The sequence below is a fragment of the Polypterus senegalus genome, chromosome 3 (assembly GCF_016835505.1).
Source record: "Polypterus senegalus isolate Bchr_013 chromosome 3, ASM1683550v1, whole genome shotgun sequence".
Classification (NCBI taxonomy): Eukaryota; Metazoa; Chordata; class Cladistia; order Polypteriformes; family Polypteridae; genus Polypterus; species Polypterus senegalus.
The window spans coordinates 155330369-155356977 of NC_053156.1; the positions used below are offsets into that span (position 1 = coordinate 155330369).

Genomic DNA, 26609 nt, shown 5'->3' on the forward strand with positions numbered 1-26609 from the left:
ATTGTATTCTAGCCAGCAAAGTACTGTAAATCAGCTAAATATCTATTGAAAAGAAGGAGCAGGAGCCAGTCTGTTTCATAGTTCTCAAGGCAGCGCTTAAAAGCACACAAAGAGCCAATGGTGGAGTGCACATGACAGAGCATCAAGCCTTCTGCTACCCACTTCCGTGAGTGTGAAGAAATATACAGACAAAACATACTGCAGGTTTAATGTGTATAGATACAGAGAAACAACTGAGTCTGTGTTAATGCTTTTATTAATTAAAAATACAGGATTTTAAATGCAAGTATGAATTTAAAGTGTCTCCTTTAAAATCTTAGAATGTCAACATTATATAATAAAAAATTGTAATGGTGGTTACATAAGGCATCTGCTCTGATTATATTAATTGTATTAAGATAAAAAGACTTTTGTTGCTTTACGTTTCTAATTGGATGTTAGGAAGCATGTTTCATTTGGCAGACTCAATCGTGAGCTAAAAAAAAAAACAAACAAAAAAAAATAAGTATGAAAATAAACACAAAAATTGTACACAGTACAAGTCAGCTTTAAAGTAGTTCAGATGAGATTTGGAATTTACAGAGCAAATGATTTTAAAGTTTTTAATGTGAAATACTCTTCCCAGGCTTTAAAGTGAAAAGAAAAATTAGATACAGCAATAATCTTAAGAGCGGAGCCTTCCGTCACGGGTGTAATGCTTAAGCTGCTTGCCTCAAACAATGCTAACGTAACTTATTTGAGTTTAAATATTTCAGCATGAAAATAGGTTTAATGCATTACATTTGCAAGGAAGGATAGATCAAAAGATTGTCAAAACTCTAATATAAGAGAGGTTCAGAATCCTGAATGTATTAGGAAAAAAAAGACTCACAAAGTAATATTAAATGTTCAGAGTCAGGTCAGCAATAACTCAAAGACAGTAAAGCTGCTAAGAAAGTCCACTCCACCTTAATGCAGCGTAAAAAGTTGGTCTCTCAGTTTCTGATTTGCTGCTTAAGGATGATACTGCTATGGTGTAGTGAAGATCTACTGTTGAATGTTAATGTTTACAAAGTCCAAAATCTAAATGCTTTGTTTTAAATCATTTTGATTAAAACTACAATTGAATCAAGATATAATACTTACTGCAGAGATTTTTTTCACATGCTTTTGGGCATGAACTGCATGGAGCACCTGACGTATACAAGTCGGTATTTATATTTCCTCTGTTAAATTTAAAATAAATAATAGAAGTCCAGGTTAATATTTTAGTTTTTCTTTCCATGTTACATACTATAACTCTTAGTAAAGACTGGCAGTATTTTTGTTGGTAATTATGAATTTATATTTTTAGTTAGTGAATTTATTTCTGATTTAAAACTCATTATTTTCCTAATAATTTAATTTTTGTCTTTTAATTGCATTTTGTTTGACAAAATGTTTGAAATATTACATGAATACATGAAATAATACAAATAATAAGTATAATATATAACTATAAAACATAATAAAGAATACATAATGTCCTCTTTAAAACAGTCAGTAAATGAAAGGCTCTAAAGAGATTACACAAATAGTGTGCAGTTTTGCCAATACCTTAAACAACAGTTTTCATTATAGTCATCATTTTCATCTAAGAATTTCAAACATTAATAGACAACATTTTAAAAATTAGGAAAATACCACTTTTTTTCAAAAGCTTAAAAACCTTACTGACATATACGTTCAAAAAGTTTCCACACTTGTATATTTTTGTAGGAAACAGTGAAGGCAGGAGGAGAAGAAATTGGGCATTAAAAAGCTGGTATGTTACTGGGAAAATTGCATCGCCAATGAAGGTGACTATCTAGAAAAGTGATGTAATTGGTTTTTGAAATTCTTAATAAATACAGTGTAAAAAAATGTGCGGAAACATTTTCAATGCCCCTCATAGAATGCAACACATTGGTTTTTTACAGTTTCTGTTAACAGAACATGTGACACAAGTAAACCCATCCATCCATCCATTTTCCAACCCGCTGAATCCAAACACAGGGTCTGCTGGAGCCAATCCCAGCCAACACAGGGCACAAGGCAGGAACCAATCCTGGGCAGGGTGCCAACCCACCGCAGAACACACAAATAAACCAGGAGGTTCAAGTCAACTAAATCTTTGCATTCATAGTCCTTTCAAACTTCTTAAGCAGGAAGTTAGAAAGTTCTGCTGGCAAAGTCTGGGCATCATAATTCACCACAGGTTAAGTAACATTTGAGCTATGTATCATCTTTATGATGTCCTGAGCAGAAAACTTGGCCAGTCACAAAGTACTCTGGCCATTTTGTAAAACATCTAAAAAACTTCAAGCACTGTTTCTACCGAATCTTTAGTACAGACAAAAATGTGAGTGTACACTGTTTTACTAAAATGTGTTTTCTAAAGCTTTTTTGCTTTATTTTAAGATATTTGTACATCTAAAACTAACTTTTCGTTTCCAAATTTAAATATAATTTCTCCAAACCATGAGAGATGACCTTCCTTATTTGAGACCTATTTTTACAGTCCACAGCTTGTTTGATGTCAAGCACAGGAAACAATGGACATCCTTTGGTATAGCTTGGGAATTCTAGTCAAATCTTCTCAGCTTTCTGCTGATGCAACCTTTATGAGGACAAGTGCTTTAAAATACATAAGGTTTATATTTTTTTCATTTAATTAATTTTTCAAATATGTTAATGTAAAGCATTCTCTACACGATTAAATACTTACACAGGACAGTAATGGCAGACATAAAAATATTTATATGGGGAATTTGGGTAGTAAGCACCAGCACAGCCAACAAATCCGGAACTTGCCCATATCATCTTAAACAAAAAACATTTACTTTTAATACACACACATATTTTAAAGAAGGTGATTACAAAATACTTTTAAATATAAACATATCAATGTGTTCTGGTGCAGTTTTCATGTATATGTGGCTTTTGTATTGTTAGAATTTGCTTTTTCATCATCAACAGAGTGGCTAAAGAACCACACACAAGCATGATCATGCATTTTATTAATGGAGTGCATATTGGCAAGATATTAATGGTTGAATTACAACAAAAACAAACGTATTTTTTTAATTAGAGTACCTCAGAACTTATACTTTTCTATTTTAATTTTTTTATCAAAGTTTAGCCTTGATAAAAGTTCATATTTATTTTATTCCAGATTGACCAACACCAGATAAGTGTGCGTATCATAACACTTACATAACTTACTTCTTCAAAAAAGGAGACCCCTAAAAAATCCTACACTTCATAGCAAAGAATTATTTATTGTCACCATTTGTTTGCCACAAAACAATATTTGATGAAAAACAAGAAATGAGAAAAACTTGTTGATTATTGTGCATTTTTGACTGTCATTAAGTATTTGCACTTTAAGGAACTGCAGTAGTACTTAATCACTAATTGTGGTGTGATACAAAGAAATGGTGTGTTAAGATCTTTTTACACAGCAGCAACTGACTAAAAGATGCAGTATAGGTAGTGTGATAGACGGCTGCACAGTTGGGATGCCTGGGATGTGGAAGAACCGGGAGAGTGCCAATACCTCCCCAGGACACGAGAGGGCTACCGCCCTGGGATGCAGGGGAGCCGCAAGATCACAGCTGGGAGGCTCCACCCTGTTGGGGCACGTGGCCACCGCCAGGAGATGCCCAAACATTCCAGGCAACATGGACTGCAGTACTTCCGCCACAACAGGAAGTGCTGCTAAACCCGAAGACAGGTACACCTGGTGTGCCTTCCGGATGCTCATGCAGCACTTACGCCACACCTGGAAGTACTGCAGGAAGCTCGTCAGGAAGCCCCTGGAGCACATCCGGGTTCTGGATAAAAAGGGCCACCTCACTCCATTCCGGAGCCGGAGTTGGGAGGTAGCGTGACGGAGCTTGACGAGAGAGGAGTGGAGGCAGCGGAGAAAAAAAATAATAAGAACTGCGAAAGATTTGTGCTGTACTGGAAGGAGAAAACACAATAAAAGAGTGTGTTTTGGAAATAGTTGTCTTGGTGTCTGTTTGTGGTCGAGGCCGCTTTTCACAGTAGAACCTATTCTGGCATTGTCGATGGTGCTTTAAACATATTTTAAGACTAAAAATTTCCTGTGTGTTTGTGTAGCAGTGACTGACTAATAGATGAATCTAAGTAGCTCCTATTTTGACATGGTTCCTATTTATCATAGATGGAATCATCATAAACTTCTGATTACTTAATGCAGCCTCCTTGGAAATATGTTTTGGTGTGTGTAGAGCTAAATTAAGTGTAATGTATTCCCCAAGATTTGCACTCATGTTCATTTGTAACACACCATTACATAACATGAAAGTATCTTGAATATTCAGCTAACATTTCTTTCGTTACAAATTTCTAATTTGTGTCCTTTCAATATAAATTTATCCATTAATCTGATGAACCAACTTAATTTAATTCCAGGTTGTAGGGACTGGAGCCCACCAGGCAAAAGATAGGAGCCAACCCAGAAGTGGATGTCGGTCCATGACAGGGTGCAGTCATGTACACCACCACATTGACAATATAGATTTGTCAAGTAACCTAACACAAGTATCTTTGGAATATGGGCACAAAGCCAGAGTATACAGAGAAAAATCTGTGGCAAGCTACACAGATTGCAGCTCAGCCAGGATTTAAACTTGCAATTCTAGAATTGTGAGGCAGAAGGTCTAACCACCATGCCTAAATCACCTAACTGAAATGATCTATTACTGGATTGAAAAGTTTCTTGAATTCTAATCTTCTGACTCGAGAATGATAGATGATATGTACCTGAGTGTAATGCCCAACAAGTTTATCATTTTTTGGGGCTTTCCTGAATTGCACTTTCCCATTGTCTCTCATTTGAAGACGTGAACATATTTTCTCCACAGCTGCCCTCTAATAGGTGAAGAGACAGGATTAGAGAGGAAGATGAGGAAAAACTGTCAAGCTGAAGAATACATAAATTATATTATTAAGCTTATGTTAATAAATATATTTACTTACTGACAATTACAATGCATGAACAAAATAGAAACTTGAAAATAACTTTGTTTTTGGGGCCGGGCAAAAATTTGAAATAGCTAACCTACTGTATATAAAAAAAATGTAATTTATAAAAAGATCTCACATAAAAGTAAAAAACTATCAGTATGGAATTTTGTCCATACAGTACCTCCATGCAAATAGCAGTTTAAGTCATATCGCAGAAAATCACTCAATGGAAGATTTTTCTATACAAAGCAACTGACTGTACTGTACAATAGTGTGGAATCAAGAACATTAACTTTTATAATATTTATTATGTTTTCAAATAAATATAGATTAAAATGAACAGGAAAATGAACAACATAAATAATATTTAATGCAAATTTAAACACATTGGGCGAAATGAAGTAAGAAAGTTACATAGATAAATAGATTTGTATGAGGTGGCTTAATGTCCACGTTGACCTTTACAGATACATAACATTTTACTTGTCCCCAGGGGAAATTAGATCTATCTTGTGTATGTGTGTATATGTGTGTGTTCATTTGTTTCTCCTCATCATCATAAATATGCTCTCGTAAAGCAAAAAAGCTGTCTGCTATCGTCACTTGTAAATTTGCTTGAGTATGTGATTGTGCACTTGTGAGTGCCACCGGATTGTTGTGTACATGTATATTTAACAGAATTATGCATCTTCAAAATTACCTGTGCAAAAATTTTGCCAATCATTAGATTTGGTTCCATGACATGGAGACTGCAAAAATCCTAGTTAAATTAAACAATGTCTGCAGGACAATTTTGATTTCCCATAGACACACACATACAGGCACTTTTCTAAAATCATCTTTTCTCAAAGACTGAACTTGCCATGTCACCCTTCAGAGTCTAATACAGCACCAGGAAGATGCCTTTATACCCTGCAGCGAATACACTGTTGTTTGTCACGTGAAAATGCAGACATTCTGGCTTCTCTATTATATATTGATGAATAATAATATTTTCAAACCTTAATCTCCTTGAAGGTTGTGAAGGCCTAAGCTTGCCCCAGCAGTCCTGGCTACAAAGTAGGAAACATCTTTGAACAAGCTGCAAGTCCATTACAGGGCCCACTGACACACACACACATCCACACTTAAAAAGACATACACTCTTTATGGTTAGAAATGCAAACAAGATAAATTGCTTTGCTGTAAAACATACCCCTGATTGTGCTTTCATTTTGGAGACTAGGAATCCCAAAGCAGTCCGTGGCCTGTTTTTCATGCATTGGCAGCTGCCTCTGTATTCCACTTCTTCAATTATGGAGACAAAAACAATAGAAAAGTCGGGACATAATGGTTGTAGTCTTGTACAATGAATAATTATTACTGTGACCAAACATCAACTTAAAAATTGGAAAAAAAGTCATTCATAAAATACTCTAATGAAAAATATTCAAAATGAAAAAATGTTCCTTATCCATAAGGCAGAATATAATGTTTAATATAATGTTTCATAAAATATAACACAGGCATATAACTTACCATTTCTAGCATGTCTGCTGCATTCGGAAGCACCGATCCTCTCACAGCATTATGCTTGTCAACAATGATCTTCTGCACATTAGGATTTAAAGTCAAAATTTCTGGTGAAAAAAGACACATATTTCTTATAAAAGAATCAATGTAAAATCATTTTAAATTTAATTTTCATTTAGTGCATTGGCTGGAAAAAATACATTTTTAAAGACACATATCAAGAGTGTGATCATGCTACTGCCCTTAGAGGGACTAACTTAAGAGATTCAAGGAAGGTGCATGAACATTTTGGACAAAAATCAGGCAGCCATTGTGTCACAATCACTCCTAACCCATTAACAGCTGTGCTTGGTGTACTACCAGATGGGCTGAAAGTGGAGAAGGACAAACAAACTGTAGTTGCCTTTACTGCACTTCTAGCACATACTGTAGATTTATCTTGATCAGCTGGAAGAATCCCACCCCATCATTCTAAAGTCAGTGGGTAACCAATGTTTTATATTATTTAAAATTGGAAAAAATCTAATTTTCACTAAGAGGATCTCTTCCAAACTTTTTTAAAATAAGGTAGGATCTAATCAATAACATTTTAGAATAAGCTTCCATTTCAGGAAAAAGGATACCCACTTTTCTCACTCCTTTTATAGAGTTTCTGGCTCCTCTCTCTTTCTCTTAGGTGGGTTTGAATGTTGCTTTGATTTGTTAAATTTCACTTGACTGTATGGAATGTTATCTGTTTCCATTTAAAATCAATAAACAAAAAAAGTGTCCATTTGTTTCCTTCATCACTGAGATGTTTTCAATCTTGAAATGGAACTGTGAGTCCGTCCTGAGTCTGCCCACTGGTGTCATGATAAATAGGGTCCCATGACTATAACCTTATATTTTTTTGACCAAGGAGAGTGAATATACCAGTTCACTGAAGAATTAAAAGACTGATATGTCACAGTGGTTGTCAGAAAGAATGTCACTTATGTCCAGAATTACAGTTGTAAGGAAAAATAATATTACAGTAACTATGGACACCAACCCTTTATTTCAACTGTAAAAAGATCAGACTCAACACACTTAAAAAGGTCTGGGGCAGCCACCTGTATATAATCCTTGGCTGCAAAAGATTTTGAAAGGAACAGAGATGTTCACAAGACTGAGTCCAACACAGAACTGAAGCTGAGTTGCAAAGATGGTGGTTTTAAATAGTCAGACCGGAAGTGACATATGGGAACCGGAAGTGACCATCTTCTGACATCAGTGGAGGAGCTGGAACTGGAAGTGATGTCAGTCGAGGCGCTGCAACCAGAAGTGACATCTTCAAGGGTGTGTCAGATAGGTTTATCCCCGGCTGGTCTGGAGATAACAGGAGAAGGTTTAGTGCATTCTGCCACCCCCTGGCCTAGCGTGGAATTACCTTCACTTGGCCCATACAATGTCCTCCTATTTGCATGTGCGTGATACAACATACATATAAAGTGCTATGGTGCATGAAAACATCATACTTACTTGACTGTAATTTCAGAAAGCGTAAAAAACAACATAAAAACACCATCCAACCTCTGCTCCTTAGAGACAAGCAGACTGAGATGGGAGTAGACTCACACCTGGTGGCATGGATTGTGGACTATCTTACAGACAGACCTCAATATGTGCGTCTTGGGAACTGCAGGTCTGACATTGTGTGCAGCAATACAGGGGCGCCGCAGGGGACTGTACTTTCTCCGGTCCTGTTCAATCTATATACATCAGACTTCCAATATGACTTGAAGTCCTGTCACGTGCAAAAGTTCCCTGATGACACTGCTATTGTGGGCTGCATCAGGAGTGGGCAGGAGGAGGAGTACAGGAACCTAATCAAAGACTTTGTTAAATGGTGCGACTCAAACCACTTACATCTTAACACCAGCAAAACCAAGGAACTGGTGTTGGATTTTAGGAGGCCCAGGCCCCTCATGGACCCTGTGATCATCAGAGGTGACTGTGTGCAGAGGGTGCAGACCTATAAATATCTGGGAGTGCAGCTGGATGACAAATTGGACTGCACTGCCAATACTGATGCTCTATGTAAGAAAGGTCAGAGCAGACTATACTTTCTGAGAAGGTTGGCATCCTTCAACATCTGCAGTAAGATGCTGCAGATGTTCTACCAGACGGTTGTGGCGAGTGCCCTCTTCTACGCGGTGGTGTGCTGGGGTGGCAGCATAAAGATGAAAGACGCCTCACGCCTGGACAAACTTGTTAAGAAGGCAGGCTCTATTGTAGGAGTAAAGTTGGACAGTTTAACATCTGTAGCAGAGCGACGGGCACTAAGCAAACTCCTGTCAATCATGAAGAATCCACTACATCCACTGAGCAGTGTCATCTCCAGGCAGAGGAGTAGCTTCAGTGACAGACTTTTGTCACTGTCCTGCTCCACTGACAGACTGAGGAGATCGTTCCTCCCCCACACTATGCGACTCTTCAATTCCACCCGGGGGAGTAAATGCTAACATCATTTTTTTATTTATTTATTTATTACTATTTAATTTAATATTGTTTCTTTGTATCAGTATACTGCTGCTGGATTATGTGAATTTCCCCTTGGGATTATTAAAGTATCTATCTATCTAAAAATGAAAAGAAGAAAATAACAATTAGAATGTTTGATATGAAAAATTGATGAAATAGTATTCATTTGAAGGCAATATTATTTACTGGACTCATTCATATTGAAACAAACTTAAAAAATCAAGACAATGATCTTCTTTGGGGTTTGTTTTGAAGACTTCAGCCTACAAGGAAAAAATTAATTTGTCCAGCTATTTTTCCTAAAATTTGAAGATTAGTTCAGAGATTACTCTAGCAGTATCTGCACAAGCAAAAAAATGAATTTGGACATGATGCTGGTAGTCCCAGGACACATTCATACCCACCCATTTGTGTTTAGGATTGTTGTAGTATAAAAATTCATGTTCATTAAACAAAAGAAATTAACTCAGTTCTGTAGTGCTGCAAATCAGCTGTACTGACCACTATAAAACTGACTGTTCAGTGCCCAAAACGTTCCTCTTCATGGCATTTGTAATTTCAATATGATGTGCACCTTAGTAATTACATTTTCTTTCAACTGATAATCTATGACAAATTTTAAAAGTTATAATATTATTATTTATCAGGTGCCCTTATCCAAGGCAACTTATAACATTTGAGAGATATAACTGATTACATTTCATTTATGATTTTTTAAGTTGGAGCACATGCAGGTGAAGTAACTTGCTCATGGTCACATTGTGTTAGTACCAGGGTTTGAAGTTCAAAGTCTTAACTGCTATGTTACACTGGCCTCATGGTTATGTGCCCCATGCTATTAGACAACAAAATAAACTTGTGTAATACTCTAAGTGTCATTTGTTTTTTGTTTTAAAAAGGCTAAACATTAATTTAAAATGATGTGAATACCTAAATCAAAGTTTGCAAAACAGAGCAAATTCTAGGGAAAAGAGTTTAGAATAAACCAAAATTTCATGGTGTAGTTTTTACTGAAAAGAAATTATAAAGCAGGGTTGCCAAGCCTGGACCATTTCTGGAATTATCATTAAAATATTGGAGGGTGGTTTAGAACCCCTAGTTAATCTAATCTGCATGTAGAAAGTAGAAAGCAGTAGAAAAAAGAAATGTAAACTACCCATGGCGAAAGTTAGGGTAATAGTAACCGGATCGGAATGGAACACTAAAACATGGGTGGGTGACTTACCTGAGACAGATGAGTGCTCAGATAAAGAGTGGGAATGTGAGTGTGAGGAAAAGGAGAGGGGTGAAAGGAAACGAAAACAGCAAGGGTGTTTCCTTCCATTATTCTCCACTGCACCACAATCTCCAGGTAATTCTGAGGTCTGTCCAGTATTTAAAGAACATGCTACACCGATAGATATTTCACCACTGTTAGGAAAGGTAACCAGTGCTGCACTGAAGTCTGATTTTGAACAAAGAGATCAGATAGAAGGCAGAGAAGCTGGTGAGTGTGAATGGCAATTGTTGACTAGAGGACATAAACTGGATAACGGCTTAAGGATACTGAGTAAAGAAAGTGTGGAATTAAAACAAAAAACAATGGAAATTAAGGGAATTCAAGTGTTTGTGTGTGAAAAGTCCGAAAGTACTAGTGCAAGAATGACTGAGTTGGAAAAAAAAGTGCACCAGTTTAGGATTTGGCTGAAATGAACCAAGACAAGCCAAAGAACAAAGGATTGGGAGTGGTGCAGCAGGAAGGTTTACAAGCTCAGCCAGCAAGCCAGGAATGCACAGGGGTGTGAAAGTCCTAACAGCTGTGCTGCGGCCAGCAGTAATTAAAAAGCACACACATTTAGGTTCAGTGATTCAAAACCTGACTGACCAGTTGTTTAAAAAGACAGCCTATGAATCTCCATGCATTAAAATGGAGAAAAGTGAGCTGGTCTTTAGCAAAGATCACAGGTCAGTTTTAGGAGAGATGCTGGATCTGGCACTTGGATTCTAGAGAGGTTTTAGCCCACACTTTCAGGTAGCAGTTACCATACAATAAAAAAGGACACACAGGCAATGAAAAAAAATAGAAGGGTAGTACAAGAAGACAGGAAAGGGAAAATAGTTATTTCTGTTTCAATTTTCTGGCCTTTTGCAATAGTGCTACTTCTATTGTAAGGTTTTAATGGACTTTGGGTTGGTGCAGTTAATAAAAAGTGAAGGCAATTAGCAGAGTAAAATTCAAGCTGGAGATCGGGTTACAATTAGCACATTGGAGCAAAGTGGCACTCGTGCCAAGCTGTTCCTATGAATGCCTGGAAGCAAAGTTTGGATGTTGGCACCAGGTCGACAACCACGAAAATGAAATGGACAGAAACTGCTTTGTCACCTTCCATTTTGCAGACCTGCCTAAGTAGCGGAATGAAAAAAAGAAAGAGGAAAAGACGACAAAGACAACAAGCAAAGACTAAAGACAAAGACATGAAGAAGAACTGAAGAGACAGCTAGAAAAAGACACTTACTGGGGTTTAAGTGAGTAACAAGTCCACAAGTCCTGCAATAGGACTAGTCACAATAGCTATAGTTTAAAAGGAAAGGTTTGTTCATTACTGCAGCAAATTTATATTCCAAGGGGTGGAAACTGAACAAACCAAATGCCAAAATAAGGGGATTAATTTTGTGCTCATAAAGTATACATTCTGGGTATTAATTAATTAAGTGGGATAATTAATATAAGGTATACTGAGCAAACTGGTGAACTTTTCAGGAAAGCAGGTGCAGCTGATACATTTGCAAGACATATGGGTTCCGATGTTTAGGTATAGTCTAACTGGGAAAATACGGAAGCCCTGCTGAGATTGTCAGCTGTGGTACAAGCTCAGGACTAGTGGGCCAATTCTCAACCGAGGTGTTTAGCACAACGAGTGTGCATATGGTGAGCAAACAACTCTAGGGGTGACCTACAGGGGGAATGATGAGAGTTGCATAGCTTTGATGTCTCATGGTGGTGATGCCAGCATATGTAAAGCCTGGCATATATAAAGCCTGTCTGATATGACAACATCACCTTTTCAGTTTAAAACTGTTTTGCAGTTCCTGGGAGAAGTAGCCCATCACTTTTAATTTTTTCCTTCATTTGAACCTGCATGACAGTACAACACATAGTAATAACTGACTTCATGAATTTTAACATTTACTTTATTTTATCAAAATAGTAAAAAGATTAGTTCCCTCTCTTTTAACTGTTGCTTTGTTTTCTTTTAAAATTGCCATACATTTGTTTCTTGCTATTGTAACATTTCAGAGCCTGGGAACAATCATACTATTGTATACTAAGCTATAATGCATTTTGAGAGCATTTATTTATTAACTATTATTCTTTATGTGCTGTAATGGATGGCACACATGGGCTGGCAACCCTGCCTGGTTTGAAATGGCATACCTACCTGACTGGGAGGCCACTGTAATGGAAGGACTGGAGGAGATGTTGTCTGGTAAATATTTTCTCCCCCAGTACACTAAATGGCAGTATCTCTGGGCTTCAGTACCCATTCAGAGGGAATGTTGGCAACTATACTCCTGGAGTACAGCCCTGTTGGGGTTCTATGGGTGCTGCCAGGCAGTACTGCAGGGGTTTACAATTCCGAATGTGTGGGACTTCCCCATGACCTAGAATTACTTCCAATGGACCATATCCTAGCATCAGAAATACCACTGGGTCTGAGATAAAAAGAGCCGCTCTGCCTCACCTTGATGAGTCAGAGTTGGGAGGCGGAAGGTGACACATATTACCGTAGTAGGATGGAAGGAAGAAAAGAATCTTTGATTTTACTTGTGTGTTGTTGCTGGTGCTCATTTGAAAAAGTGTTGGTTACAAATAAAAACCTTTCATTTGAACCTGCTTTTACAAAATATATGTATAGACATATATTTATTTTTCCCAAGCATTTTAATTCCAATGCATTATTGGGGGTAGCTTGAGCCTATCTCAGCACTGTTGGTATAAAACAATACTGGACTTGATATCAACCCATTAAAGGTCATTTAAGTTGTTCAGTTGCATATGTAAATTAATATTGTTGATAAAGATGAAAATGTTCTATTTATAGCCAGACTTCCACATTTCTGCTATGATTATAGGGAGACTCATATTATAAACACAGTCATCAGAGGCACAAAGTGAGCGCAGTATCATTGTGTAGATCATGAGTACACCCTTAAAGACTTAAATATTTCCTCCCCCTGAGTACCTTGCTTGTGTCGTCTATGGAATAAATGATGATATTTTCAGATTTCTGGTATTATATTGTACAGAACACTGGTGAGCACTCATTTTGTTTGTGGCTCCAGCTGTGGAGTCCATTTATTGAGCCTCCACAATTAAAACATATGAAAGGCTAAAATAGGCTCCAGCCTCCCACTGACCTGTTTTGGATTAAGCAGGTTTGAAAATGTTTCTGTGATTTTCTGTGTTGTCTTGCATTTTATTGTCAAAATATGCTTTTTCCATCCCAAAATGTGGGGGAGTGCCAACCTAATGTGATTAATGCAGATGGAAGGCAGGAATCAACCATTAATGACAAGTCAGTTCATTGCAGTTAATATTGCTATACTGAGGCAAAGTACACAGTAAATCAAGGATGATGAAATTGCTACTTACTTAAAATTTGCAGTTTATCATGTGAACTATGGTGCAGTTTACAACTGTTAGCCATTTTGTACGGATTTAAGGCAATCTCTGGACTCCACATCTGTGTGAAATAGAAGCATTCGTGTCAGTATTGCAAAAACTGAACGTCTGGTTACTACTGTTGGTGTGGACGTCACGAAAAAACGGGTAACTGTTTTCATGAATTTTCAGTTTGTTTCCTTTAGTTTCTTTGAATTTTGATTTGATTTTTCCTCTTCCAAAGAGAACATAATAGGCAGCAATGTATTAAGTCTACATTATACCTTCTATTAGGCACTCAGGAGTCAGAAGTGCCATTGCTAGAAAGATGTTTATTACAAAATTAAATAGTCACCATTGCATAATACATGCAAAATCTGCATTTAACAAAATATATTCAAAGTTTAACTTAATTAAATCTATCAAAGCATCTTTGTTTAGATTATTTTTAGTCATCTTTTGTTTGTGTTTAATATAGATGCGCTTTTCTTTTACTGCTTAGCCTTTTCTTCTTCTTCTAGTTTCTTAAGTTAAATAGACAAACAAACTGCAGTCAAAGAACCAAATTTAAATGTCCTTCTGAACTAAACTGAGATAATGGATACACAGTTATACACATTTGAAAAAATGTTTTTAAGCCTATGTTTAGTTAACATTGTACAGATTTTATTTGCTTGACCTCAGCCTGTACCCATATGAAAATTAAACATATTGTGGGATATTGGTAATCAACTAACATATTTTAAAATGCACATTGCACATTAGGATCCACCTCTCCCCCTCATTCATTGGTGAAGGGTCCTGTCTTCATTTCAAAAGCTCAATAACTTTTGAACACATTTCTTGTTTATATATTACTCTTGATTTTCCAGATATTTTTGATATTGTTTGCTATTGTGCAGGATTGGTCTCCATAGACACCCCTTCTATCAGAAACTATTCTCCTTGGAAATATGAGATTAAAAGTTTTTCTTGGCCATTACTGCAAACCACATGGAGTGAGTAACATAAACTATCATGTTTTAATTATTTTAAGATGTTAAACTCAATTGTAAGATCCTTTATGTGGAATTCAGTTTCACTACTGGACTGCAAATATTTGTACAATATAATTTTTTAAACTGGCAGAAATCCACAAATCTGCATGTATGCTCAGCTTTGTGCTCCAGTCAATGCTAATTATTGTCAGTTTACCAGTAACAAAGTTCTCCTCCAATTACAAAAAATATTGATTCAATGCAAGACTCATTTTAAGGCAGAGAAGCTTGTATCTGTTTCTCCCATACATGATAATAACTTTTTCTGAACTTCTCAAACATACTCAGTATTTAACCAATGGAAAACACTCAGGGTTGAGATCTCTGTGTTGAGGTATTTGAATCTCATGAATAATTTACACTTCAAATTTAATCTTCCAGCTACACACATGTTTACATTATACAAAACAGAAACTTTTTAAAAGCTATTTTCTCTGTTTTTCATACCTTACACCCATGTGAAACTATGTAGTCTAGATGAAGATTCAGAACATATCTCTACAATACATAAAAATATTTCAAAGAATTTACCCTTTAATGATACTATAGGACAATGGGAAAGAGATATTTCAATTAAAATCTTAGAAAACGAGTTGAACTTAGTCATTCATGGACTACTTTCTTATTCAATATGTACCAAGCATTCCATAATTCAAATAAAAATATTTGATCAGTCACAAATACTTTGTTTGAAACGGTCTAAAATGAATCCAGGTTGTATATTACAAGGTAAAATATTTTTTCAAGTTCACATAAACATATATTATTTGTAAAAAAAAAAAAAAAAAACATTTAAAAGTGCATGTTAATATGTATTTAGTTATATATCTATACTAATAAACGGCAAAGCCCTCACTGACTCACTCACTCACTCACTAAATGACTGACTGACTGACTCATCACTAATTCTCCAATTTCCCGTGTAGGTAGAAGGCTGAAATTTGGTAGGGTTATTCCTTACAGCTTCCTTACAAAAGTTGGGCAGGTTTCATATCGAAATTCTACACGTAATGGTCATAAATGGAAGCTGTTTTTCTCCATTTACTGTAATGGAGATGAGCTTGAAACCCGTGGGGGCGGAGTTTCGTGTGACATCATCACGCCTTCCACGTAAATACGCAGTACGTAGAAAACCAGGAAGATGCCCAAAAAGCGCTGAAAAAATCATGCATTATATAATTGAGAAGGCAGCGAAACAATAAGAAGCGAGCGAGTGACATATACAACCATATTCATGAGTTCTGCTACTTCGGAAACAAAGCACGATGTAAACCTAAACTTTAAATTAAGTTCATACACAGGTTGCCGCTGGCGTTTGTAATTTAGTGCCTACCCATATAAGGCCGTCCGTCAGCGGCAATCCAATAGCAAACTGCCACGGGTAAATATTCACGGGTGAAGGACTGTGCTTATGCAGAGGAAGATGAGATGGTCAGGGTGGTGTTTGGCACAAACTCAGCGAAACTGCGAGAGAAAGTTTTAAGTGCCGGGACTTCGGTAACATTAGATATAGCCATGGACATAGCATGACATGGCACCAGCACAGCTGGGAAACTTCGATGCATGTACACCGAGCGGCTCACGTGAACTGGCGCAGTGCACAGATAAAAAGCAACAGTTCCAAAGAGCGCTGAACAAAATCCGAATTACACAATTGAAAAGGCAGCAAAAAAATATGAAGCGTCTGATACATACAAGCATATTCATAAATGCAGCTACTGTGCACACGGTGGAAAAAGTCAATGTCCCGCTAAAGGAAGACAGTTTAAAAAAAAAAAACCCGTGCATGCAATGTGTCGGGTCTCAGATAAAGAAGAAGACGAGCTGTTTATTGATGCAGTAAGAAACGAATCGATAAATGAAACCTGTCATCTTTACAACGATTGACAAACACGGAATGTAACTTGAACACAACACATCCTACAAATACGAACCTGATTGAAAGAAATAATGATAATCAAATCCTTGATGACAGCAACACTCAGTAAAACTCACAAAACAATTACTGTATATTGACAGTCATGTTACGTTATTTTTAAAATAACGTGTCGGTACAGGTAGGTACACAAGAATATCGCCTAATATTACAAACAACTACTTCACATGCTGCATAAGACTGTTAAAGATAAATGGCAATGTCTTTCTGTACCTTTCGCTGCTACTCGTCATCCAAATCCGCAATGACGGCTTCGTTGTTGTCCAGTTTACTATCGTCTTCCTCTTCTTCCAGGTTTGCCACAACGCTTTGAATTCTTGCCGCTGACAATTTCTCTCTTCCTTCAAAAGACGACTGATTTTCTTTGAGGCAATGAATTAATGAATCCTCACTGCCGTCAGTAGAATTGGTGATGCCACAATTTTTCAAAGATTCCCGAATCATTTCATTTGAGATTTCCTCCCATGCATCCATGTCACCAGCAGACGTTGTGAAGGTGCACAAATGTCCACCTCGTGGTCAACCCGGCACGAAAATGAAGCAGTTTTAGAAACTGGTATATCCGTATTTCTTATATATGCAATGTGCTGACATGCACATGCATTACACACGTCTATAAAGATACTGACGCCTACAACGTATGCTAGTAGGCAAATATCAAAGACCCGGCTACTGTTAGAGACTGGCTACTATTTGGCTGTGTCCCCTCTGAAGCCTGGCGACAATAAGAGACTCTGCGTTCATTAGAGCATATACGGTATACAATATTTGTTCATAATAAATACATTTTTCTTATGTTGAAAATATTTAACAAAAAATTGGGGTGGTTTATTGGGGGCTGGCACGAATTAATCTCATTTCAATTAATTTCAATGGGGAAAATTTATTTGAGATACGAGCATTTTGACTTACGAGCTTGGTCACGGAATGAATGAAACTTGTATCTCAAGGTACCACTGTACTGTCTATCAGTGCAAATTTTTCAGTGCATAGTTATACATATATTGCAGATGGTATGATGGGGCGGTTGGGTTGGTGGTCCCCATGGAGGTTTGATTGTTCTAAGAATCAATCTCCTATCTGTCTATGGAAAATATCAAAAATTGTTTGTGTGTGTGTCTGGGGGTCCCTTTTCTCTTTACAGTTTTGACCAAAGGGAAAGTGGGAAGGGTTCAAACCATGAAGTGTTGGTACGCAACCACTGACTGTTAGTACTCAAAGGCCTCTTTAACAAAAAGCTGCCAGTATGTCAGGTTTTTACGTTTGATTCTTATACAGATAACATGAGGCTAAAAAAGAGGACATGTTCTTATTTTGCCGGTTTTCTGAAAGAACTAATCCTGTATCACGACTCCTCAGGTTAATATGACTCCTTTGGAGAATAACATACTTTTGCATTACTGCTTCTTGTACATTTCAGTTCTGATTAGAATTTTTCTTTTTTGGCAACTGGTTAGTTTTATTCATTAGGCTTTTTGGGAGTTTTCATTCACTTTTTCTTTGAATCCTGGTAATACTGTATTAGTATCTGAAATTCTTCCTCTGTTAGCTCTTAAAGAAAAATCTGAATTATTTTAATTCAGTTCTTCTCTTGGTGGTGATTTTATAATAACTATATTTAGTTAAATTTATACTGATTATTACTTTGTCTGCTTTCATTAATTAATGTAACTTATTTTCTTATTTGAGCATTTCTATTCATTGATAATTATTGGAATTCATAATTACAATTTTAAAAACACCTTGTTTAAAGATTTTTGGAATTCACTGTCCGTTTACTTCTGACAAAATATAAATCGTAACACAGGGATTTGAATACTAACAAACCTGACATTGAGGCTTATTATGGACTAATAAGTAAATATATACTGTATATATAAGTAAATATATATATCTATATATATATATATATATATATATATATATATATATATATATACATACAGTTGAACCTCGGTTTGCGAGCATAATTCGTTCCGGAAACGTGCTCGCAATCCAAAGCACTCGTATATCAAAGCGAATTTCCCCATAAGAAATAATAGAAACTCAGATGATTCGTTCCACAACCCAAAACTATTCATATAAAAATGATTAATACAAAATATAAAGTAAAATACATAATACAAATTAACCTGCACTTTACCTTTATAAAGAATCATGGCTGGTGTGAGTTTCTAGACTCATGTGGGATTCCACCCAACGGGACAACACGCGGAAGAGCGTCCCAAAGCAATCGCAGTCATACTGCGCTGTAGCAGTTCGCCGTATAAGCGCATCAAAAAAGATCGCAGACATGCTATAAGCGCCTGTCGTCAATGGGTCATACAAGGAATTTTATAAAGATCCCGCTACAATAAATAACAGCGCTGTTGCTGTTTCAAGCTGAATAAAGCTGGTGTTAAACTACTGAGACTCAGCTTCGTGTTTTGGGGAGCAAGATGGGGACTCGCACTTCACAGCGCACACACACAGACGGAGAATAGGAGACGATTGCCAGAGAGGTAGAGACGCGCTGGGCGGGCGAGCGAGATAGATAAGGAGAGAGAGACGCGCTGGGCGAGCAAGATAAGGAGAGAGAGACGTGCTGGGCGAGCGAGCGAGCGAGATAAGGAGAGAGAGAGAGAGACGTGCTGGGCGAGGGAGATGAGAGAGAGAGAGAGAGAGACGCGCTGGGCGGGTGAGCGAGCGAGATAAGGAGAGAGAGAGAAGAACCATCATCTCAGTTGTGATCACATAACGCTCAGCAGACAAAGTATATCCATACTACTCGTATTGCAAGACAGCGCTCGTTTATCAAGTCAAAATTTATTAAAAATTTTTGCTCGTCTTGCAAAACACTCGTAAACCGAGATTCCACTGTATATATATATATATATATATATATATATATATATATATATATACCATATATATTTTTATTTACATATAGCACATGATTGTCCTTATTGTCACTTTTTCTATATGGTGGTTTTATGCCTTCAGTTGGATCAGCCCATCTGTGTTTATATGTTTATGGGTTTAATAGAATTTATTGTCAACAGCACATTTTATTATTGTCATGATTATTCTGTATAATTTCTGGATGGGTTTGTGTTATTGTATTAATTGTTATTCACTTTTATCAATTTTTGATGTTATTGTATTGCCATTTTTCTACAGCTGTCACTATTTTTTGAGTTAGTTTCAGGGTACCAACATGTTGTTTGTTGCAAAACCCTGTTGCTAAACATATGGTTTATAACTTCTAATATGATGATACTTCCCATAGAAAAAATGGTGGAAGATTTGCTAATTTGTCTGAACTTTTGAATCAACAACAATAAGTAACAGAGCTTGTTTTTTCAGTCCACTTTAAAGAATTACCCAAGTTTATCGAGAAGGGAACTTTTGTCGTTTTCTTATTGATCACAGTTGTCATTAACGTATTTCTGGGGAAGCAGTAATTCCTTCCAATTATTCTTTGAACCGTTAACTGTACACATACAAATTTTTTCCAAATCTTTGTTCACTTGTTGAGTTTGCTCTTTACATGGGTGTAATACCCTGATGGTAAATTTAACTGAACACCAACCTTTAAACAAAAATATCTCCAAAATTCCACAAACAAACTGGGATCAGTAATTGGAAACTACAGATCTGTGGAATCCTTTTTACCTAAAATATTCCTTCATAAAAAAAATTAACTAATTCCTGAAATGTGTGGAATTTGTTTGTTGCTGCTTTCAAAAAGTGGTGCACTTTTACTAGAATTTTAGTAGAACTCCTTGAAGGTAAAAGATTAAACTCCTTAGAGCTATCAGTGCATGCTCCCAACCTCTCTCTCTTAGAGATTTCCTTTTAGGATTGGGGCAGGTTGAAAAAAACAAGAAGATAGTTTGAGTGGATCTTAGCAATTAGGCTATTAACTCAAAGATCTTTATCAATAAGGGATGAAAAGTACACAAAAGAACCTTTAGACAAAACTATCTAAAAATCAATAAGCCATCTTAAAGATAATTACATCTGGTTAAACATTTTTCTCCTCTGATTACCTAATTAAAGTTGGGAATTCTGTCCTTGGAAGTTGTGCTACGGACTGGAATAAAGGTTGGGTTGGTTTTCTGCTTGTTGAATTTATGAGAAAGAACTTTAGCCTTAATATTTTTACCTCAAGAATAGCATAAGATTAAAAAAATACAATAACTAAAAAAGAGACCATCACGTCTCATAAGCATTTGACTATATTGCATATTTTAAATATGTGAGAGTACTGTGATCAGCAAAAGTCACAAAAGGATATGTTGCAACCTCTGGAAAATGATGTGACTTCTATAGTGCCAATTGTATGACTAGCATTTCACTATTTCCCACATCATATTTGTGCTCGGTCATCAAGAGGTTCTTTGAAAGGAAGGTACAAGGGTGGTGTTTGTCAGTATAAATAGACAATATAATCTCAACATTAGGACAATCACCAACAAGTCCAAATAATAAAGTAGTGTTTGGATACAGTAAAATGGGTCATAAATAAATTGGGAGATAAATAATTCTTCTAACTGGTTAAATGTTACTTGTGTCTCAGGGGTCTAAACAAATTTTTGTAGGTTTTCTTTGGTAGAGTGGAGATAGGATCAACAAGAGAGGTGGAATTTTTATGAACTATTCATAGTAAACAGAAAACACTGCAAACATTCATACTTATTTTACAGAATTTGACTATTTCCACTCTTAGGTTGCTCATAGTTTTTCCTGATCTATCTCTAAGAAGGACTGACAAGTTTAATGAACCAAGAAAATGACAGAAGTTCCTAAAAAATGCAGTCATGCTGTTTTATAAAATGTGAAATATTTCTATAAATTTAGGCTTCTGAAGTCCAAATACAGTATGTCAAATGGCACTTTAATAGATATGTCTTCCAGGGTCATTGATTGCTGTTTCAGAGTGACTAGGCATTGCTTTTCATTGCATTTCCCTTCAATTTGTCTCCTTGCTTCACAATAAATGCCACAAAGAATACCTCAAGCACCTCGCAACACTATAATGTAAACTAGACCGGCATATGGTGGGTAACATTGGTGACTAAAAACCTCGTTTGGTTCTGTATATTTACTAACTTAAGAATAATAAAACCACCAGAACTTTAGCTTCATATGTTACAAAAAACATAAATACTTGGAGACGAAGTACTTATTTGTCCCAAGTCATGAAAAAATATAAACAGTCTCGTGCTGATTAAAGCAGGTTCAGTAAACTACTCATATTAAAAAAAAAACTGTATGATTTCAACAATGAGGTGAAATAAATGATACCTTTTCTGTTGTTGCAGTTTGTGTCCAGAGTACTACAAAGAAGTAATTAAAAGTTAAAGTCCATATCCTGCAGGTTAAAAAATACAAGTTAGAAATAGTAATGTCTTTATAGGAATATAATGAAAACAAATTAGGTTCATATATGTATAAAATATGTTCTGTGATTTAAAAATAATATTTTCTATTCTATACAAAGCAAAGACAATTTTTTGGCAAGTCTGACACCTGAGCAATTTTTGAAAATATATTGTACATATTGCCACCGTTCCTTCTTATGAACGTATGGATTATTATATAAGGATGTGTAAACGCATATTGGTGTAACATCTATTTACCTAAATTAAACATTTTTTTGATTTATTATAAATCAATAGTAAATTAGTCATCTGCTTTCCTTATAATTTGTACACTTACCAAGCCATTTTAACACTCTTGGCAAAAAAAAGTCTTGATTACGAACTCTGAAGCATCTGGCTCACCAGTGGTGCTTAACAGTATAACACTTTGAAAAACTGTTGTGGGAATTACTACCCCTCATTAAGTAAAAAAAAAATTTAAAGTTCTTTTTTAATTCCAGGAAGAAGGATGTGGGCCACCATCCAGCAATCTTTATTTACCTCTTTTGGGAATCATTGTGTTTTTTATTACCTCAAAAAATGAAATTACTCATTTGAACATGATCAAATAAATTTTATGGGTCATTTTGACCCATTTTGTACAGGTTATTCCTTTCCCCAATAATTTAATCTTATATTTAGACAAAGAGTTGTTCATTCATGCTGCATTTAAGAACACATGCAAGATAAAGTGATCATTTTAAAGCATTCGGCTGTGCTTTACCCTACTCCTACTTTTTCAGCTAGATCTCACATAATTTGTTACATTTCTTTTATGGAGGAAAATTTATCTAATTTGGCAAATTGTGATACTTCATTGTGGCAGTAGCTAGCATGACATGTCACAGTTCTTGGTTTCAGATCTACCTGTGCAAAATCTTCCTTCCTTTGCATATTTTTTTTCTTTTTCTTCCCAGGACTCCAGTGTTACTCCTTTTTTCCACTGGCCATCTTACTGTAACACTGGCATCAGGGGCGCCTGATGTTTCTGATGCCTATGCATGTTTCTCTATTACTATGATATAGTATATACTATATTTGTTTACTGATTTGTGATGGTGCTAGTACAGACCCCAAAGTCCTGTGACCGGTCACTGTTTTCTGCTGGCCGAGCAAACACTTACTTCCATATATAACAATGAACAAATCCCTTTTACCTGAATTACTAAATGTACAACCAAATGAGTAAATGTCTAAAGTTTAAATTTTGAATGAAATGTTAATTAGAGTGCCTATAAAAAAGTATTGACCCCCTTGGAAGTTTTCACATTTTATTGTTATACAACATTGAATCACAGTGAATTTAGTTTGCCTCTTTTGACACTGATCAACAGAAAAAGAGTCTTTAATCTTAAAGTGAAAACAGATCACTTCAAAGTGGTCTATATTAATGACAAGTATACTGTACAACACAGAATAATGAATTGTGTAAGTTTTCACCCTTTCAAATACGTAACTATTAAGTAGATGCACCCTTGGCAGCCATGACAACCTTGAGTCTGTGTGGAGAACTCTCTGTCTACTTTGCATATCCGGACATAACAATATTTTCCCTTTGCTCCTTGCAAATCTGTTCAAATTCTATCAGAATGTGTGGTGATCGTGAGTGAGATGTCTTTATTAAGTCCAGAAACAAATTCTTAGTTGGACTGGGTATTGGATTCTGACAAAGCTACGTATTTCAGGACATTAACATTGTTGGTTAAAAGTCATTCCTCTGTAGCTTTGGCTTTATGATTGTGGTTATTGTCTTGTTGGAATACAAATCTCCTCCCAGTCGCAGGTTTTTTGCAGACTGCATTAAGTTTTTATCCTAGATTTGCCTGTGTTTTACTGCATTCATTTTAACCTCTCCCCTTACATGCCTTCCAGGGCCTACTGCAGAGAACCATCGCCAAAGCATGATGCTGTCACCACTATGCTTCACGACAGGGTGTGTTTTTGGTTAATACCAAATATGGGGTTTTGTCTGATGAACATAAAGCTGAATTTCGGTCTCATAATACCATAGACCTCTCTTCCAGTTGACTTCAGAGACTTCCTTGTGCCTTTTAGACGAGATGTCATGTGCAGTTTTTTCTCTTTGCCACTCTCCCATAAAGCTGTGTCTGATGAAGCACCCAGGCAACAGTTGTTGTATCCGCAGCCTCTCCAGTCTCAGTGAATGTAGCTCTTAACTCTTTCAGATGTGTGGTTTAGGTGGTTGCACATTCTCAACACCAGAGGACTTCTACGGGAAGCTTTATTTTGAGGTTTTTGACAACACACTAATGGCTGTACAGGATAGATTTTCAACAGAAGACATAGAGCTCTTGGAGGGAGAGTATGGTACGCTCTATTGTATTGATTTATTTCCATTAAAAAATGAGAAAGAACTCATAAGGTGATGTTGCATATACATTGTAAATGTAGGGGAGCTCTTACAGCAACAAGTAATTACTCACCTAAAATATTTAATGCAAAATAAACCAGAATATGCAAAAAATATGTTTATTAAAAAATACAAGTGAAGATGACTAAATGGAAAAGGAGAGTACAAAGTATAAGCAGTAAACTGGAGAAAGACACATTTTGTTGTCTTTCTGTGCCAAGCTAAGGTTTGCACCCTGTCAGAATGTCTAGTCTTGCCTACATCCCAGTGTCACACCAAGTACTCCTTTTTCCACCTACCATCTCTCTCTCTTGTTCTCATCTCCATGTATCTGTATTTATCTTGACATGTGTTCCTAAAACTAGTGATCCCTTGACTTATCCACCATCTTCATTTAGGATCTATTAAGCTCTGGCCACATCATGGCTTTGAACCTCATCACAAGGTCCCTTTACACCATGTTCAGGCTTGATTCTGTTATTAGATGTATGTCTAGAAACTCTATAGTGGCCCATGAGACCACTGTGCTGCTGTACTTTAAGTAGGCCTTGAAAAAACAGATCTTCTTGTCATCCGACTGCTTGTCTTAACATGGTCAGTCATTCTGCCCTAGATCTGTGTTTGTGAGAAGGAAATAACTAGCTTCCAGCCAGTCCTTTAAAATTGGAAACACAGTCTCCTTTCTCATGTCCTAGGACTATATACTACCCTTTATCAGCTAGGTGTGGGTTCCATCCTTATATTAACTCTTCCAAGACACTTTTTCATCTACTGGGTGGGCAACAGTAATCTTATAACATCAACCTTCAGTGTTCTTGGTACATAAGAAGGAGGCAATCCAGTCCACCAATCTCATTGTGTTAGCCTGTAACTAGATGCCTAAATATCTCAACCAGATACTTTGTTTAATTGTTGGATCAACTAACCTCTAGCATTCTGTTGCCATTTTCTTAATGCCTCAATTAAATTTTATTTCTCTTGCTTTATGTCTGAGCTTTCCTTGGCCTGTCTCTAGTTCTCTGCTACTCTTTTCTTCCTGGCAATAACCCCTTGCCTGTGGGGCGACTCATCACAATACAGAAGACATTAAACATTAGCGGCACATAATTACATTCTTACCAATACAGTAGATTAAGAAAATGGCTTTTTTCTTATTGCTGTGTCTTCTGTACACTTTTAACTTGTGCAGTACACCAGTTTCTTCTAGCTTCTTTAATATTTGTCTAAACACCGTGCTTCATAATTTATCAAAGTCATCAGGGGCCTCATGTATAACGCCGTGCGTAGAACTCGCACTATAACATGGCATAAGCACAAAAGCTGAAATGTGCTTACGCACAGAAAAATCCAGATGCAGGAATCTGTGCGTACTCCAACTTCCACTTCCTTCCGTTACATAAATCCCGATCAGCGTGAAAACTAACGCCGTGCACGCCGATTATGTAACGCCCCAAATCCTCCCAGAATTACGCCTATTTGAATATGCAAATCAATATAAATCGCCCTTATGCGCAGCATTCTGTGAAAAGACAATGGGAAAAGCACGGGGAAAATATAAGAATTTCAGCGAATACCAAGTGGAGGCAAAGGAAAAAACATACTATTTGTTCAAATAAACCGTGGTATATCGAGTGACTGTTTCCGATGGGAGTGTTAGCTCCGTGGAAATATGTTCTTTTATATTGCGGCGGTTTTAATAACCCTTTAATTAAATATGTATAATAACGGCGATATCCCTCTTTTCGGCGATAGGCGGCGACAAAGTCACAGAAAAGACAGAATATACTTAGCTTGTTTAATGCGGCTTACGTTGCTATAATCAGGGAAGACCAGACACATTGCATTATGACCCACGGAGACTTGGTCATGTAGAAATGGCTTTTTGCTGTCACAACGGAGGCGGTTATTGGAGTCGATGCTTTCACTCCCGCAGGTCTTCAAAGCTTGGACTGTTTCCAGCGTTCCTTATATTGTATTCCCATGACCAAAGCCTCCTGGTCTCATGCCAAACAAGGTAGACAAACTGAGCTAAGAATCAGACCATCAGATCATATAACACTAGGCCTTTTAGGGTGACCACAGCTGTTCCTGTCTGTCTCATGCTTTGGCCAGCGCAGCACTTCTGAAAGGTGACACCCTGTGCTAAAGCTGGCTCAGCTCTGCATGGCATGTTACACAGAAAAAATGAATGAAAAATACATTGAAAGAAATG

General features: G+C 36.6%; 1 protein-coding gene across 5 annotated transcripts; it reads right to left on the bottom strand.

Moving 5' to 3' along the window:
- LOC120525647 (cysteine-rich venom protein Cau1-like) lies at nucleotides 1-26609 on the bottom strand. Of its 5 annotated transcripts, none has more exons than XR_005632992.1 (8): nucleotides 21911-22002; nucleotides 13640-13730; nucleotides 6511-6611; nucleotides 6188-6279; nucleotides 4789-4948; nucleotides 2726-2820; nucleotides 1126-1205; nucleotides 1-475 (listed from the first exon to the last, which is right to left on the bottom strand). XR_005632992.1 is itself a non-coding variant. In XM_039748115.1 (8 exons), exons 4-8 carry the CDS (start codon nucleotides 6248-6250, stop codon nucleotides 465-467), a joined length of 357 nt encoding a protein of 118 aa, XP_039604049.1. In that variant the 5' UTR covers nucleotides 6251-6279; nucleotides 6511-6611; nucleotides 13640-13730; nucleotides 21911-22002; the 3' UTR covers nucleotides 1-464. The 5 variants fall into 5 exon arrangements, 3 of the variants coding, with proteins under 3 accessions (XP_039604049.1, XP_039604050.1, XP_039604051.1); XM_039748115.1 differs by having other exon boundaries at nucleotides 4789-4896; XM_039748116.1 differs by lacking the exons at nucleotides 13640-13730; nucleotides 21911-22002 and adding an exon at nucleotides 26207-26609 and having other exon boundaries at nucleotides 4789-4896.